This window comes from Haliotis cracherodii, unplaced genomic scaffold, assembly GCF_022045235.1.
Source record: "Haliotis cracherodii isolate W230 unplaced genomic scaffold, xgHalCrac1.p SCAF_1, whole genome shotgun sequence".
Lineage (NCBI taxonomy): Eukaryota > Metazoa > Mollusca > Gastropoda > Lepetellida > Haliotidae > Haliotis > Haliotis cracherodii.
In genome coordinates this window covers 58,894,672-58,913,638 of record NW_027266264.1, presented here as the reverse complement: position 1 = coordinate 58,913,638, position 18,967 = coordinate 58,894,672, and the positions used below count along the sequence as shown (strand labels likewise).

The 18,967-nt window shown below is 40.7% G+C and overlaps 1 protein-coding gene across 1 annotated transcript in view; it reads left to right on the top strand.

Moving 5' to 3' along the window:
* The window catches only part of LOC139479929 (uncharacterized), a 21,926-nt gene extending 2,959 nt beyond the window's left edge, over positions 1 to 18,967 (top strand). The window contains exons 2-18 of the mRNA XM_071262867.1: positions 2,468 to 2,802; positions 3,469 to 3,832; positions 4,185 to 4,393; positions 5,061 to 5,288; positions 6,522 to 7,154; positions 7,521 to 7,658; positions 8,085 to 8,325; positions 9,108 to 9,360; positions 9,768 to 9,893; positions 10,058 to 10,104; positions 10,481 to 11,167; positions 11,598 to 12,028; positions 12,388 to 13,092; positions 14,543 to 14,783; positions 15,126 to 15,369; positions 16,489 to 16,635; positions 18,804 to 18,967. Coding sequence (XP_071118968.1) covers positions 2,468 to 2,802; positions 3,469 to 3,832; positions 4,185 to 4,393; positions 5,061 to 5,288; positions 6,522 to 7,154; positions 7,521 to 7,658; positions 8,085 to 8,325; positions 9,108 to 9,360; positions 9,768 to 9,893; positions 10,058 to 10,104; positions 10,481 to 11,167; positions 11,598 to 12,028; positions 12,388 to 13,092; positions 14,543 to 14,783; positions 15,126 to 15,369; positions 16,489 to 16,635; positions 18,804 to 18,882 — 5,108 coding nt within the window. The 3' untranslated portion in view covers positions 18,883 to 18,967. The remainder of the gene's footprint in view (positions 1 to 2,467; positions 2,803 to 3,468; positions 3,833 to 4,184; positions 4,394 to 5,060; positions 5,289 to 6,521; positions 7,155 to 7,520; positions 7,659 to 8,084; positions 8,326 to 9,107; positions 9,361 to 9,767; positions 9,894 to 10,057; positions 10,105 to 10,480; positions 11,168 to 11,597; positions 12,029 to 12,387; positions 13,093 to 14,542; positions 14,784 to 15,125; positions 15,370 to 16,488; positions 16,636 to 18,803) is intronic.

Here is an 18,967-nt window from a genome sequence, read left to right as displayed (position 1 = left end):
ATTTCTGCTTAAGAAATTGAAGCTGAAAATACAAAAAAATGAGAATTTAAACTGAGAATTAAAAAATGAGAGCTGATAGAAATTAGGCTAAAACAGCTTGAACTACAGAATGATCGTACCTCAGCAGGTGATGGATTGTTTGATCTTTCAAAGCAGATTAGACTTGTTCCGCCCTTCTCTGGACATGATGTTGAGAAGTTTTTCTTACATTGTGAAAAGGTGGCTAACAGTTTGAAATGGCCTCAACATCATTGGACCATGTTTGTTATTATAACGTGTGTTCAGAGGAAAAGCTCAGGAAGATTATTCTACATTACCTATTGATAGGTGTTCTGATTATCGGGTTTTAAAGGCTGAAGATTTGAAGGATTATGGATTGATTCCTGAAGCTTACAGACAAATGTTTCGGTCTGCTAAGAAAAGGAATGGTTCAACTTTTGTAGAGTTTGCAAGGGAGAAGGAAACTCTGTTTGACAGGTGGTGTACTTCAACGGAGGTCATGGTGATTTTGATAGATTTAGACATATCTTGATGTGCAGAAAGTGGATCCGTTACACAAGGCTGCTACTTTGGCTGATGATGATTCGTTACTCACAGGGTTAGTTTTAAGCAGTCAGGGCTTACAGGCAGGAGTTTGCAGGGTTACAAATCAGGTAAGGATAGTTCATTTGGCCCTGAGTTTGTTGACATAAAGTCAAGTTCTACTCCAGTTGGTTCTAAAAATATATCTGGATTTGCGTCAGAGCCTACTTGTAGATATTGCCACAAGCCAGGGCATATCATTTCTAAATGTAGAAGGTTCGCTTTCTCAAACGGCCATTCTTCCCCGAATGCTTTTGTGAATGTCAAATCAGAGCCTTTTTGTGGTTCGGCTAATGAGGAGTCAGCTGTTGTAGACCAGTCATCAAAGTCTGCTGTTGTGATAGAGGAGTACTTACTTTTGTTAGTAAATGTTCCAATGTTAAACCATATTGTGGGATACTGGTGCTCTTCAACCTCTGATTCTAGGTAGAATTTTGTCACTTTCTTTGGAGTCATCGGCAAACTCTGAGGTTTTGTTAAAGGGTTAAAGGTGTGGACTTGCTCATTGGAAATGATTTGGCAGGGGTAGGATGTTTGCTTGAAAATTCTAAAAGTTATGAAAATCTTGAAAAGAACAAAACGGGTAGTTTACCTTCATTTGTTATTACTATGGCTAAGTAAAGTTTTCTTTCTTTTGTGTGTTGTTACTGGTGCTACGCAAAGTGTTTCTGATAATGATTCCATTTATGATTTGGCTGGATTTTTATGCATTATTCTCTTAACCTGTCTAAATTTTCGAGGGAGACAACTCAAAATGAGGAACCACCCCTGGGTAGGGAGCAGTTAGTTAAGTTAGAGTGGATGATACAGAACTAAAAGCTCTTGCCAACAAGGCACTCTCTTAAGAAGAAGATAAGGTTCCAGTTTGCTATTTAAAGGAAATGAGGAAATTGAGACCGCCAGATGTACCTGTTGTTAATGAATGGAAGGTTTTCTGCAAAATTGTTCTTCCAAATACATATCAAAAGCATATTTAGAGCTTGGCACATGAAACTCCTTTGGCAGGTCATTTGAGTGTGAACAAAAATTGACAAAAATTGACAAAAATTGACTTTGGCCTTATTGACGGCATGATGTGGCTGAATTTGGACAATTACAGCTCCGGTTATTATCAAGTGTTTCGTAACGTTTTTCACCATGGTTGGTTTGCCGAAGACTATACGATCAGATCAGGGTCGAGGTATTTTCCAACAGGCTATGCGCCAGGTAGGCATAACTCAGGTTAAGTCAAGGGCATGTTATCTTGAATCTCAAGGAGCTTTAGACCGATTTGATCAAACTCTTAAGAATATGACAAGGACTTACTGTGTTGACACTGAGATGGATTGGAGTGAAAGCATTCATTTGTTGTTGTTTGCTGCGAGGGAGTCAGTTCAGGAGTCCCTAGGTTTTTAGTCCTTTTAAGCACTTAAAGGAGCATTGGCTCAATGATTGGTCTGAAAATTAGTTTGTTGGAGTATGTCTTTCAAAATCTTGTGAAGTTGCTCGGGATAACTTGAAGGAATTCCAGGGCAAAATGTAAGTACAATATGACAAAAAGTCTCAAGAGAGACATGACAGACCTGGTGATACAATCTTAGTGCCTTTGCCAATCCCTGATCAACCATTACGTGCTAGATACCATGGTCCGTATGACATTGACAGAAGTCAGTGATACTGATGATTATGTTATACAAACACCAGACCATCGTAAAAAGACACAGCTTTGTCATGTCAATATGACTAGAAAGTATCATGAAAGAAATGACAGTGTATTGCCACTGTTTCTCCTGTGTATATTGCATCAGATGGTGATACTGATGAGAATTCTGACGCCAAATACACAAGGACACCCCCGATCACTGCTATGTCTTCATGACAGGTCAAATGTATGTTTACTTTTCAGGTATAGCCTCTTGTATGGCTCTCGATCAGGAAGGCCTCAATGACCTTGGTAAAAATCTCCAAATTAAATGGCTTATCAAGGACAACACCCAAACAGAGACTAGAGCATTTGCCGAAATAATTCTTACCAACAATGGCAACACAACACTCTCTAAAGACGGAGACTGGCGAATTCATCTCGACTCAATCTTCTTGTTAGAACCGGACTATCTGCCTCGACCTGGGGGATATGAACTTCCGGGTCAAGGAGTCAGGATCAACCATCTTGTAGGGACGCAATTCACGATAGCAGCAACGGACAGCTTCTTTGATCTTCTTCCTGGCAGAAGCAGAAAGGTAGATGTTGTTTTATAGTTTTATAGCGAAATTGTTTAGGTAGTCTAACTGTAGATTTAAAGAGCGAGAGACTGAGAGACATATAGATGGACAGACAGACAGTGATCGTGTGATGTTTACTGCATGGACGAGTTTTATTTAGAGATAGATATTCAATCAATCATAATCATGATGAAATTGGATGTGGATTCGTGGTACCAATATTAACCCCCCATGAGGATCCGATGTGTCACGCGCATGAATTGACGCAGGTCGTCAGAAGAGTTTATCTGTATTGTGAAATCTCACGCGCAGGGGTATGATGCTGACAGATCAAGGATAATCTATAATACAAGCAACGTCAATGGACGCAACTCTGCAAAGAGATATCCCGCTCGGCTATCTGTGCATTCCATTAATGCTACATGAGAAATCAGTGAGTGAGTGAGTCAGTTCAGCTTGATTTATCGCCACAGGGATTCATTTATATCCCGGTGCGTTAGCGTGACCTGGGAGGAAAGCCCGAAGTTATGTAGAAGTGTATCACTTTGATGAAACCCGGACATGTGCTGACAAACCAAGAATTTTAGTCAGGGCGGTTCTGGGTTTCGAACTCATTGGTCAAGAAGTGGGACGAAGTGTATGTTGTTCAGTTGACATGTATTCGTTTGAATTATCTTCTTATAGATAAAGCTGCAACTCATCTTCTGGATGACAGCTAAGACAGATATGATGCCCAATTGGTTCATCGTTGCTGCGGGTCTGGTTCCCCACGTACTGGTCAGCACTGTCGGGGAGACTCTGGACTTTGTGCAGCCAATCACGCGGCCACAGCAATTTAAGAGGTACAACTTTGATCGTTTTGCGCCATTTTCTCTGGAGGAAAGGTTCAGTCGGTTTGCTGTTGATGATCTACATGACAGTGGAGAGATCCGCGTCATCCCCAAACCCATGGAGATGACAATGAACAGGCTCCGCAGCTTCCAGATGGATGTGTCTAATGTTGCTGTGCATGCACAGTCTGGGCTAGACACAGAGGAACAAATCTTTAGTAAGCCCCAATACTATAAGTGAAGGTCATTTGATATTCTGGATTTCTGTTTAATGTGTTGCGGGAAAAAACAATTGAACATCTTGAAACAGTGACTAAAACATAATTTTGATTCCTCAAAAAACATTACTGCATTATAAAACTTAATTTTAATGAAAAGAAATGAAAATTTATATTTTCTTCCGCTCTTTGACACCTGGTACCTCAGACAGAGGAAACAAGCATGACATCTTATTATATGTAATTGTTACAAATAGATTTGTGTCGTAAATTGAAAATAATTAACAAAATTGACTTAGGCGTACATTTCAGTAATCGTTCGCATAATATAAGTAAATATTTGTATTTGCAGAGCAAGCATTAAAATCCATTCGTCCCACACCCGGCACAACAACCACCGCATCGGTTAAATTAGAGATAGGGAGCGTAACAGTAAAAAATACAAGCCTCTACCACATGGACGACGCTTACAGTATAGACATCAACCCAACGTCGTCGACAGTGACCATTATTGGGTCTCAACCATCCGGAGTGCTCTATGGAATTCAAACATTATTACAGGTGTGCGGTACATATTATACGAGAGGGGCTGTGGGCTAGACTACTTCTATAATATAAAACGTCAACGCCAGAGAACAATTAATCTCGATTATCTTGAGTTACTTAACAGATCCCATACGTTCTTTGAGTGGCATTTAGAAGTTGATGTGTTGTAGAAAGACAAGTTCTATGGCTGAACAACTTCTTTATTACAATTAGTGCGGCGTATAGATCCTAACACCTTTATCAGGCAAGTGATTCCATAGGGCGTAAAATGCATAATAGTTGTAAATACCAGTGATGACACCAGATGTTCGCGAAAAGGGTAGGCATGTCCTACTTGACCGGTTGCATTGATGTCGTTCGCCACCGAGGGTTCAATCCCTCACATCCGGAGGACATATCTGATGTTCCACGCAGTGACATTGCAGAAACATTGCAAAAAGCGGCCCAAAACAATGTCCACTTGCTCCCTTACTCACTCATATGCCGTCAGTGAAACACTGTTTAATATAAAAAATGGTATTTGTCATATTAATGATAAAACCAACCTTAATACTTAAATTAATTCATAGGTTCGGAGTTATGTTCAATTGTATTTATTCAAACATTCAAAAGGTTTCGAGCATGAGGGTTTTCTGTACCAGCGAAGTTTCATTGTATATAAGTGTAATAATTATGTTTTCAGCTGATACGCGAGGCGAACGGTAAGCTCTTCACGACGCTTGTCCGCGATGCACCACGTTATGGATATCGTGGCCTTTTTCTGGATGCAGGACGAAATTTCTTCCCGAAGAATGACGTCATTGGTCTGATTGACAAAATGGCGTCCTACAAGTTGAACAAATTTCACTTCCATCTATCGGATGACGAAGGATGGAGACTAGAAATACCCGGACTTCAGGAGTTGACACAGGTGAAATGCCAACATTTCTCTCCTTTAACCCATTTACTGTTACATGACAAACTGTCTGTCGCAAACAGCCACCATTCTCTTGGGGATAGAATAGACCTTCAGCCACCCATGCTTTCCTTAAAAGGCGACTATGCTTGTTTTAAGAGGCGACTAACGTGATCGGGTGGCCAGGCTCGCTGACTTGGTTGATGCATGTCATCGTGATCCCAATTGCGTTGATCAATGCTCATGATTGTCTTGTCCAGACGTGATTTTTTACAGACCGTCGTCATATGGCTGAAATATTGGAACATTATTCGAAGCATTGTACTATGTGGCCTGTCCTAGGATAATTCGAGAAAAAACGGAGTGCAATCTCATCAAAATCAGATCTTAGTTTTCGCTGCTGCTTAACAATTATCTGAGGACATCCCATTACGAGTCATGTCAGAACGACCTTTCGCGAACTCTGACCGACCACTAAAATGACTAACAAGAAGTCGACATCAGCCAATTAAAAAGAAGCTTTCTCGAGCTTCACAGCACTCGTTTCAACCTGGCGAATTCCACTTCAGACAACGCTTGAAAATATGTTGACACCATTCTCGATTAAGATTTTGAAAACTGAACAAACGCACATTCCCGAATTTCTAATATATGGTTGAGATTGTATTGTAGTGCTTCCCACGTACTATGCGACGCCTCCTCCCTTCAATGTTTATCCCAACGTAAGCGAGAGATAGACGATAATTTTGACGGAATCAGTCGTACGGGCCGTAACTGTTGTTCGGAATACGTTGACGTTTTCGAGGTTGCATGATTAGAAAACGCATTCTGACTGTCACTTTCACGATCTGGTAAGCCACGCTTTATTTGGTCGGAAGAAAGGTCGTTCTGACATGACCCGTATTGGGATGTTCTCATATCTTTGTTTAGCAATAGCAATAACTAAGGTCTGACTTTAATAAGATTGAAAAGGAGCGTTGACACCATACCACAATTCCGATAAGGGCCATGCAGAAACTATTAGAAGTCGATCATTTAATATTGTGGGAGATTATGTGTTTTATTTGCGACATGATATGTTTTCAGTCTGCCTTGAAAACTAATGTCTTTTAGACAATGAAGGAATTATTCTTTAGAACATCCATCATTTCCAGAGAACGATTTAAGTTCTTTGTTAATCATTTTTCCAGGATGTTTGGAAACAGATTATTATATTAATAACCTTACCCCACTTTTTATTTGCTCAAGTTTGGCTCTCAGCGATGTTACGACCCAAGTGGTAACAAATGCCTGCCACCCCAAATAGGTTCAGGTCCAACGAACTGTACCTCGGGATCTGGTTTCTACTCTGTGGCAGATTACAGGGAAATTCTACGGTTTGCCAAAGATCGACATATCGAAATAATTCCAGAGTTTGACCTCCCTGGACATGCGCGCGCCGCCGTTCAGTCGATGGAACTAAGATATAACACTCTGAAGATGGCCGGCAATGACACAGAGGCAGTAAAATATCGACTAGTTGAGGGTGGAATCAAAGATTGGTCAAACTACCTATCTATTCAGATGTATGTTGATGATGCAGTGAATCCCTGCATTGAATCCACTTATAGCTTCATCAATCATGTGATGGAAGAATTATCCATCATGCATCGGGATATTCAGCCTTTGAGGATTTTCAATTTTGGAGGGGACGAGGTGGCGGAGGGAGCATGGGACAATTCTACCGCCTGTAGACAAGTGTCCAACTCCTCTGTTGTCAATGTTCCCAAAGTCAAGGAGCATTTCTTCAGAAAGGTGGTGGGACTCGGGTCGAGTCGAAACCTAGACATTGCAGCCTGGGAAGATGGGTTGCTCCAAGAGGGGAGCGGCTTTGTAATGACTGTAAGTGTTCCTTACTTACTCTGGTGGCCCAGATGTATCAGCTAGGGGCCTAAACTTGTGGTGCAGTGGTGCACCCCTTAGCCGGGGAATGACGGTTCGAATACCAGATACGTCTTGGTGCATCAACTGTTGACTTTCCTGGTGCATTAGACTGATGCATTATGATGTAAATGAAATACTAAGCGCTGTAAAACTCAATTAACTCACTCATTCTCTCAAAAAATATGTTCAGTGTGCTATTTGTTATAACCACACTCTCAAATCAATTACTTGAGTAGGTTTGATTCTTTTGTTGTTTTGAGTTGAGAGGGGTTGTGCGATTGGATCCTGTTTTAATTCCTCGTCTCTTATATCTTTTTCTGTAAGAACGCTCCTGACCAGTCGACTGGCTACAAAATGTTCAGCCTAAACGGGAGTCACGATGTGTACGCTTATGTGTACCAGAATATATGGGAATGGGGGAATGCGGGCCGTGCCTATAACCTAGCTAACAATGGTTATAAGGTAGGTTACCTGGGAGGACAAGTGACATTAAAAATAACATTAAGTTCATTTGAATGATATGCTCTATATAATGTCATACTCCATATATATTCCAAAGTAAGACCAAAGTAGTACCAAGGTAACGATAATGATGTTCTTACTCAGCATATTGTGATTTTAGCAGCATGTATTCGTCCTTTTTAGATTGAAGATTTCTCGTTTCGTGTGTTTAATAAAGCTACTGATGTGTCATTTGACCTTTAAAGATTTTACATTCAAATAAATGTGAACGCACTTTACACACATATTTACATACGTGAAATCGTGTGATAGAGAAAAGAGTGGTGATGTTTTACCTGTATAAAGTTTTTTCTCAGTTCTTACTTCCTATAGTATTTAGTAGGTACACATGTAGAGATTGTTACATTGGGCGTGCCATCTGTTCAGGTGGTGATGTGTCCAGCAACTCTCCTTAACTTCGACTTCCCTTATGAACCCGATCCTCTTGAACGTGGGTACTATTGGGCGGCAAGGTACATCGACTCAAGGAAAGCCTTCAGCTTCATGCCAGAAAACCTGTACGGAAACATCGACACTCAGCGTTCTGGAGAACCCATCAGCCACGAGGAGGCCTGTGGGAGCAACAATGAAAAGTGTCCCTCTTTGCTCAAACCAGGCAACATTGTCGGTAAGACGTTCTTTATTAATATCTGTTAATAGCCGGCGGCAGGCCAAAAAATAAATAAAATCAAGTTTGAATGCGCGTTATTGATAATTACCGGTCGGCTGAATAAAAAAAAACAAGTCACACTGGAGAAATCAAGTAAAATATTTCCCTTTCCATGTTGACTTTGGTGCGTTTTTAATGTTATTAAATTATTACTGAATTTATTAACTCTTTGAGGGGGGGGGGGGATAATTTTATTTGACCATGAAATGATAATTTTATTAGACCATGAAATGAAACTAAAACCCAGAGGAAGACACGATACACAAACTACTTCTGATCTTAAACGTTTATACAACAAAAGCGAGTGTAAATTGTTTTAAGCCGCAATACACAGCCCTATTACGATAGCCTTTGAATATCATGTTGTTGATAGCATGAGTAACCCTGTCAGGGAAAGGTGAATCACAAACTGTCATGTCATACATTGTAACCACCCAATCCTCATTCGTTGGTACAAGCACTGGGTACCGTGAACCTATTTCATGACAGACTCCAACGGCATGTTACTAATATAATATGCATGGTCTATAAAATTAGGAGGAGTAGTGGTGACCTATGGTTGTGGGTTCGAATCCCGGTTCGCCCCGATTATGTTTCTAGGTTTGTCAGCACCATCTGACCTGCATCACTCCCTCCATGCTTTCCTCCCACATGAAGCCGACACGCCGCGCATATAACTGTAATACTGTTAAAAGCGGCTATAAACCCAACACCCAACTTTTGAAAATCACCTATGACAGGAATCCAGGGGCAACTGTGGTCTGACACGTTACGTAGCACAGAAGATATGCACATGAGAGCCTTCCCTCGGATGTTGTCGTTGGCTGAGAGGGCGTGGCATAAAGCTGACTGGGAATCAATGGATAACTCTACGACACGTGATCAAGCCAGAAATGACGACTGGTCAAGTTATGTGAAAGCGGTTGGGTTGAGAGAACTTCCTTGGCTGGATTCAGAGGGTATCGATTATCGTGTTGCGCCACCCGCCGCAAGGTATGTAATGTACCACTAAAACGTAGAGGAGCGATGAATATAAAGCGTTGTGCGTTCATGTGTGTGTGTGTGTGTGTGTGTGTGTGTGTGTGTGTGTGTGTGTGTGCGCGTGTGTGTGTGCGCGTGCGTGCGTGCGTGCGTGCGTGTGTGTATGTGTGTGTGCGCATTGATATCATTTGACTTAGAGCATTCAAAGTCTTGTTTGGTTAAAACACAATACCTCCAGTGGTGGCAGCAAGGTGTGACTTTGATATCACCGCTGACAGAATGTCATACACATATAAAATAAACGCAATGCTGGATATAAAACAATGTCATTCTCTTGTGATATTTAACCTTATCATGTCTACGTTTACATTACTCTTACGTCCAGCGTGAAGACAATGCGATATTGTTCCAATGTGCAGAGTTGTCGATGGGTTGCTGGTACCGATTGCCGAGTTTCCCGGCCTACGGGTGCAGTATCAAGACTCGCATGATAACTGGATTGATATCTTCACCAACTCAAGCACTGACAGGCCTATTCGAACAAGGTGAATATCACCCAATGTTGTACTTGTGTTAAATATATCTGAATTTTCTGTTGTCTGTCTTGCACAGTTCCTTCATGTTTCCCTTGGGGGTGTTTAATATGTATCTACACAGCAATAAGTTGTATCTGTCAATTTGGAGCCTCATTAATTTCCCGCCATTTCAGAACAGCTGATGGAAAACGTTACAGTCGAGCTGTCAAATACGATTCGTGTAAGTATCGCGAATCTTATGGACATGTTATGGCACGCGTTTAATCTTATGTGATCTTCAGGCACATGTTAGTGCAAGTGTCACGGTTTTCCATACTGTTCGAATTGTGTTAGTTATTCTGACGTAGTGTATTAAATATATTATTCAGTAGTATATTAGATTATTTATATAAAAACAAGTAACATGCAAACTGAAGTATGCCTGGTAATAACGTTTTGGAATACGATAATATAGCATCGTCCAATTCTTTTAAATTCCAAAGCAACAGAAATTAACATTAGTACAGTTAGTGACATAATGCAACTGTAAATGTTTTTTCTTATTTCAAGCATGGCATGCATTTTGGTTTCACGTTCTTCTTTACCTAATCACATAGCTCCGCCCTACATTGTACAGCCAACCCTCGACAGAATTGCTGATAGTCTAGTTGTAAACTTCTCTGTCATTGACAATCTCTACGATGGATGCACCTCCTACAAAGCACAGGTAACCCTCACCAACAATGGAACACTTCCTGTAGAACCAGGGAACTGGGGAATCTACTTCAACAGTGAGACTGTCCTACACAACATAGACTCTGGTATGACAGCTGAAGAGTTCAATGAAGGGTTCTTTGCAATCAAACCCCAGAAAGACTTTAAAACCATGATGCCAAATGAAAAGCGAGTTTTGAATTGTGAATTTAAACCATGGTCTGTCTCAAAGTACGACCAGATGCCTAATTGGTTTGTTGCTGCAGAAGGTTTGGAACCAAGGATATTACCAAATACTGTTGGCGAAAGTCTTGACTTCGTGAGTGCTTTCGATACTCCGAACAAATGGAAACGATGTTTCTCACTTCAGAATGCTTTTACTGATGTATACAAACCATTTTCACCAGAGGACAGATTTAACCGTAATCCCAACCCTGCCAGTAAAGCCGACTCCCACAAGACCCTGATCCCAACGCCCATGTTCTTGACATCTGTGAAGGAGGGGGACATGGCTACCATATACCTCGACAGATGCTGCTGGACTATTACCTCTGACGTTTTATTTACCAAAGAAGCTTCATTCTTAAGAGGTGTGTATTGGTTATAGGTTTATGCATATCCATGGCTAGGTGTCAAACTTCAATGTCAATAGATCTACTATCTGTTGCTTGCTGATACTGATACTTAAGAGGTGTGTATTGGTTATAGGTTTATGCATATCCATGGCTGGGTGTCAAACTTCAATGTCAATAGATCTACTATCTGTTGCTTGCTGATACTGATACTTAAGAGGTGTGTATTGGTTATAGGTTTATGTATATCCATGGCTAGGTGTCAAACTTCAATATACTGATACTGATATCCGTTTGCCTTTCTTTGAGAGTAACTTTGAGCTTTATAATTGAATCCACAGTGCTGTAAAAACGTGCATAGTGACGTAGTCATGGTGTTTTTCATATGAGGTGAAGGCCTGAAAGCTGGTTACTGGAAGACTTAAACATTGTAATTGCTCACTTTCAGATCAACTTAGCGCAATAGGATTATCGACCATGACACTTTCTGCCAATACTACTGCTCAAAGCTACATTAGGATCAAGGAGGACGTTTCATTGTCTGATGATGGCTACACGTTGACAATGGAGCCAAAGTACCAAGGCATTCTTATATCGGCATCGACTCAGGCAGGAGCATTCTACGGTATTCAGTCGCTGATCAGTCTTGCCTTGCGAGGTGTCAAGGTTGGCGTCATTTCTGCAGTCAGTTTGAAGGACAGACCCAGATATCACTACCGTGGTCTCCTGCTAGATGTTGCCAGTAACTTCTATCCAAAAGAAACATTATTTCGGGTACTGGATTTAATGGCGATGTACAAGATGAATAAACTGCACTTGCATCTGACCAATAATGATGCATGGCGAATTGAGGTTTCTGGACTTGACGAGCTCACCCAGGTTAGAGCATGCTGTTTAATCCTTTGCACTATATACATCTGTTTTGGCTTTATTCTAAACATATTTTCCATCTCATATGTCCAGGACTCACACCGTGCGAAACACGAAGGGGATTTAATACAAAGCATATTTTCAATAAATATATTTGCATTATAGCATAACTATCTTTACCTAGTGTTTGTATTAGTATTAGTATCTAACACAATACATAAATATCAAACAAAATGAAATTTACAGTTCCACAAGCATAGGCTGATGTTGCATCCAATCATTTGCACAAAAAGGAGATAAATTATTATGTGAATTTTAACAGGAAATGCTCGTTGACAGGAATAAATTATTAACGATCAATGTTGCAGATTGGTAGTCAGCGCTGTTTCAATCAAGTGTGGCTACGATGCCTCTACCCCCAATTTGGATCGGGTCCAACCAACAGCACATCCGGATTCTACAGGAAGCAAGACTATGAAGACATCCTGAAGTACGCTGCCTATCGCCACATTGAAGTCATACCAGAAATCAGTCTTCCTGGAAACGCACATGCAGCCATTCAAGCAATGGCGATCAGAAAACAAACCAGATTAGATGTTGGTGATTTTAATAGTTCCGAAGAATTCATGCTGACAAGTATACCGTTTAAAGAAGATGTACCAATTGGAACCAACACAATTAATCCCATGCTCTCGTCAACGTTTGACTTTTTCTCTCTTGTGTTTGATGAACTTTACAATATGCATCAAAACATTAACCCACTAAAGACCATGCATTTTGGAGGAGGGGAAGCAACGATACATGCATGGTCGGATGCTGTTGTAGACCATATCATGAATTCACTTAGCGCGACCAGTTTTCAAATCAAACTGGTAAAAGAATTGTCCAAAATAGTAAGCTCCAAAAATGTAACCTTGGCTGGATTTGAAGAAGGCTTCATGAGCAACATTTACGATATCATCCCAAAACAGCAGCTGTCTGGACGTGTGATGGCATATGAGTGGAAGGATTTCTGGGCAGATCAATCAGTTCCAGCTTCTCAGGCTTATTTACTGGCAAACGATGATTATGAGGTACATAAGTAGTAGTAGTAGTAGTAGTAGTAGTAGTAGTAGTAGTAGTTACATTTTAAAAAAACATCAATGCAGCAAAGAGGGTTTGGGTGATCCTGGCATAGTCAGGCTGGTTAGGCTCAGCAGCAGTTCAGGGCACTTTCACCATCTATACGCAGCTCAGTCAGCGAAAGGGACTTCTCCCAGGAAGCGCTGCCTAGTCAAACCCACCCAGAACTTCGTGGGAATGCGAAGACTCCCTAACAATGCAGCTTTCTGCATTACTCAGATTGTCAGAGGGGCTGTATTCCTGGCAGTAAACCCTGGTACTCTCACAATGTCAGTCAACAGATTGGGAGGTACTAAACCTAAGGCACCGAGAACAATGGGGTCGGACAACTTGGTTCTTAGGATGCAAGCGTGATATTTCGAAAGTGAGGTCGGCATATTTGCCATGGTGTTCCTGAATCTTGTCAATCACATGAGTGTCAAAAGGGACCAAAAATATTCAACGCTATAAACGATTTCATTGAATTTATCAGGTTTGCTGGTCTGAATTTGTCACAGGCTGTATACGGGACCATGTCAAAGAAGTTTGTATTCATCATTTTCCGTGACGCCCTCAACACATTCTCGGTCGTACCATAGGTGGACCTCTGTGTCAAAACCACAAGCTTGGCGCAGACGGTAATAAAATTATCTAGCTACTCCATCATGTCACTTAAGATACTGTGTTTGTGCAAAGCTGTCATCCACTGACAATGTGTTGGACAGTTTCAATTAATTCATTGAATGATCTACATTTCATATTTACATTTTGATGCAACATCACCCCCTGACGGTTTCGAGTGAGAAGTGACTGGACCTGAGCAGCAAAAAGAAAGCCTTGAAGTTGTTTCGGATTCACTTTTCAGGCCAGCCGACTTCATCCAAGCGAAGGACTCTGCAGGGTTGCTGGTCCTCTCAACACACTTCACATAAACTCAAATAGCCCTCATTGTTAAGGAGCACCCGATTCTTGCATACACTTTGTTTTTAGAAGTATACTAATATATGTGAAGCCCATTATTGGGGTCGACTGCGCTGCCCTGAAAATGTTGTGTATGTACAAGACGTGTTGTATGTATTCTGCTTGATGTAAGGTAGACTTTGGCAGTTAAATGAGTTCTGGGGTCTCTTAACAATGAAATCGTTCAATTTTCAGTCGAGTTCGAATATGTGCCTCCGTAACCTAACCTTGTTGTAGGAGGTCGATTGAAAGAATCGGATGGTCAACCTCGGGTCTTCTTAATTGTGTGTTACTGTACGTCCGCGAAGTGGGAAGATGCCCACAGATTCAATCACTGGTTTATCTGGTCAAACTCGATTATTCACAGGCTACCGTCATATAGTTGGAATATTGCCGAGTGATGTGTTAAACAACAATCATATCTGCCGAATACGTCATATCCTTGTTGTCAACACTTTACAGCTTGTGGTGGCTTCGTCAAAACATCTGAACCTTGACACACCCTATGAGCCCGACCCCCAGGAAAGAGGAGAATATTGGGCCAGTAGGTACACTGACACAAAGAAGGTGTTCGAGTTTATGCCTGGGGATATCTACAGTAACATACACACGAACTCTGAGGGAATAACAGTGACAAGGGAGCGCGTGTGTGGGAACAGTAACGCCATCTGCCCAAGACTGACTCGGCCACAGAACGTCATAGGTATGAAACAGGAACATACATGTAGGTTTGAACTGAGAACATTGGTATGAACTGAGAACATTGGTATGAACTGAGTACATGGGCTTGAGTGAATGAGTATGGTTTTATGCCGCTTTTAGCAATATTCCAGCAATATCATGGAGTACATGGGTATGAACTGAGAGTATACGTGGGATCGCGAGAGAAGAATTTAGCAGATCTGAATTTTGCTGCATGTTTGAAAAATAGGTAATTCGGATGAGACAGTTACATTATGAAAATAAGTCATCATCCGATAAAACATTTGAAAATCGGATTTATCTTACAGGGGTTATTTTTAAGCATGTTTTCATTGATCATCAGGCATGCAAGCTCAACTCTGGACAGATGAAATCAGAACAGAGCAACAACTCTTTGAAATGCTGCTACCTAGAATGTTGGCTGTGGCTGAGAGAGCTTGGCATAAAGCACCATGGGAGAATTTGAAATACTCAGATTCAAGGCGGGATGATGACTGGCTGCAGTTTTCCTCTAGTATAGGTTTGCAGGAGATGAAGATATTGGATCGACTTAACTACACCTACCACCTGCCACCTCCTGGAGCCAAGTGAGTTCACCACCATTACACAAAACTAAAACAATATTGTAGCCTAGTACTTAAAGCAGTCGCTGATCATGATCAATTTGAATACCTGGATTTGATTCCAAACATGGATACCACTTGTCAAACGTGTCCTCTGTCGCTGGATAATTGATAAAATGGAAAATATTAACATAATGCTTAATAAACCCAGTCATCGTAAGTAATATATTTTTCAAAAGCTTCATCATTGACGGATGTCATTGGTGAGGCAGTACATGTTCCCCTTTCCGATATCTGATATCATCAATATTTGATAGCACATGTATAAGCACATACTGATGATATAGTCGGAACTGTACAATCTTTCTTGTGGCTAGGGAAAGTTTTTTTTGTCGATTTTATTTCTAACCCTTGTGACAAGATTTTTTTCACGGGCTAACGGTTTGGACCGACCCAACCATGTAAACAAATCCGAGGAATGTAAACGTACAAAAAAAGTGTGCATAAAACAGGTTAAACTTATTAAGACCGACGACGAGACAAACCTAGCTTGCACGTCAATATATTCGTAAAGCATTTTAAACAAAACCACAAAAAAAATAAAAGCAATTCTTTTACATACCGACCAGGTTTTTTCACTGAAAATAATCCGTAAATCAGGAAATAATGTCTGACAAATGTACTTCTGGTAAGAATCCATAATTTCAAGTGCCATGATTATTGTTCAGTTACCTGGTAACAATGTTTTACAACAGTCTGTCTTTTTTATTCCCAAAGAGTTGTTTTATTAATTTGAGTTCTTATAAAATTAAAATAAGACAATATTAGAAGGGATTGTGCCCCTTTACTTTTAATATAAAACATCAATTTTTTCAATTCTTTTATATTTACACAAAATGACTAGTGAATAATATATACTTGTATTCCAACCATAACCCAACGTTTTGGGGAAATGCATTTATCAAAGACTGGAAAAAATGCCTAATGGCATAAATGAAATATTGTCGACGTGCAAACTACAAAAGGAGGAACCTCGGAAAATTTACACCAACCATTAGATGGCAAATACCAGAGTATTATGCTCTCATACTCGACACTGTTAGGATTATGCATGAAACAATGTATGTTTCCTGCTCTTTGTAGACTATCCGGGTCTCAGCTACACATCAACACAGCCTTCCCAGGTCTTCCAGTCGAGGCCAGCGTAGACGCTGGTCAGTCCTGGATCACAGTCAACCCAGTTTCTGGCATGACGGTCATTGATGGACAAACTGTACTGCTAAGAACAAGGTACATTGGGACCCTGTTAATCCAGACCTAGCATTCCAACCGAAATCGACCGGATTAACGAAACATTACGAGGAGTCTCCACTTGAATACTTGTATCTGCCCCCAGCAGTAATCACCTTGGAGGTGGGGATTAACGGGGTTCTGACTAACGAGGTTTCACTATAGATGTATTATCCGCTGATGTCGTATTGCTTGATGGCCATGTTTCAGCCAGGGCAGCGTATAGCTCTTGTTGGCACCACCAGAACATTTCCGCCAACCAATGTTGCGTCACATTGAGTAAGTGAGTGAGTATTGTGTTACGCCGCTTTTAGCAATATTCCAGCAATATCACGGCGGGGGATACCAGAAATGGGCTTCACACATTGTACCCATGTCGGGAATCGAACCCGGGTCTTCGGCGTGACGAGCGAACGCTTTAACCACTAGGCTACCCGACCGCCCCTTGCGTCACATTGACTTATTTGCAACATGTAAAATTATTAGGAACAATAAGAGATTTAATCAATGTTTTAGATTAAAGGGAGATTAGGCATGGGTAATTTGGCAGTCCTAGCAAGCTAGATTCAAGTAGTACGTACATTAGTTCAGATGTCTGCAAACACAATGTTTATGATGATGATGCATTACAATCTAGTTGTTTAAATATTATCCTGATTACACACACAGAGGCAATGTCTCAGTTTCATGCATGGCAGTTATTGCAAGGTCTAGACCTAGACTGAACATAGGTACCAGACCATGGAGCATTGTCTCCCTTTAAAGGAACACGTATTGGTCTTTACACAATGTATGATACTAACATTACATAGTTAATGTCATGAGATACACTTCCAAATGTTGTAAACAGTATCGTGCTCATGTCTAAAGAATGAACTAAGTAAAAGAATGTATAGGACTTTATTTTTCAATTTTTCAAAACTATTTAAAATGTAATAGACAGTAAATTGGTTTACTAGAATCGTCCAACTGCAGATAATAAAAAAAACCTCGATTAAACACAAAACATACAGCTGTCGTCATGAAAAATGCGTAAACCATGTTTTCCGCACGTAGCGTGACAAACACGTGCTGTAATCTAGTACAAACTGCCAGCTTTAGTATCAAACCTAAGAAAAGAACACAAAACATATTGCCAGATTGACTTCGGTGCACAGAGAGATTACTCTTAGCATGGAACAAATGGGTGCTGAGCAAGTCCATACTTCCCGAACATTTGGGTGTACCCCTCTGAAATTGTTACAATGACACAGCCAGACAAAAGGGACCCAAGACAGATCGCATAGTGGTCATAGCATACCGATATTTCGCACGATATATCTCCGGAATAGATTCGTGACGTCAACGTTAACGCCTGCAACGGCGTTAGGCCTTCGCATAAGTCCGCGCACAGTGTTCACCACGGAACGCCATCACTCAGACTGACAGAGAGACACAAGACGGTCTTTATCAGAACAACGTCAATGTTCTTCCCTGGCCTGCATGCTCTCCGGATATGAATCCGATAGAACTTCTGTGGGATCAGCTTGGCAGATGAATTCCCTGTCGTCGTTGTGGAACAGACACTGAGAGGAGGAATACCAAATACCAAATTACGTCCTCCGATGTTTTTAAGTCATCCATGAGAAGACGTGTGGATTGCTTGTGTTAATGCAGCGGGAGCTCATACAAGTTATTATGGCTAAAATTGATTCATAAAATAAAGATAAAATGCTTCACGACATTAATTTCAGGTTCACATATCCGTGAAAGTAGATGTTCTTACCCTTACTGTGTGTTTAAGTTCTGATTTTTATCTTGAATGTTGGGGATATCACAACGCCTGCCTAAACGACGAACATCCAGTGATTACTTTATAACATGAAATTAATTTGATTACTTTAAAAAACAATATATTTTGTTTTCTATGTTTTATCTACATGTAAAACCCAACCTATACTTTCTTTAGTATTGTAAAGGGCTGCCATTTGCCCGGGCCTAATCACTTTGTGCAATGGTGCAAGATCATCGCTTTGCACATTCCAAAGACACAGTCCAGACATAAATATTGTTAGACTTCCTCACCAGTCGAAATGTCAGTGGTGTATTCAGTGACGAAACAAGTGTTTTTGGTCTCCCCACAATGATTCCATGTGATCATTAATGCAAAATATTGTTATTGTTTTCAGGTCACCATCAAATCAACGTAAGAGCAGAGTCATAACCATGAAGATATCTGGAGTCACAATTGTTCCCGTGGTTGGATAATATCCATGTTAAATGATGGGTGTATTTCTGTATTTTGTCTGAACATGAAATCATATTATACCCTATGCTTTTCTGCATATACTTT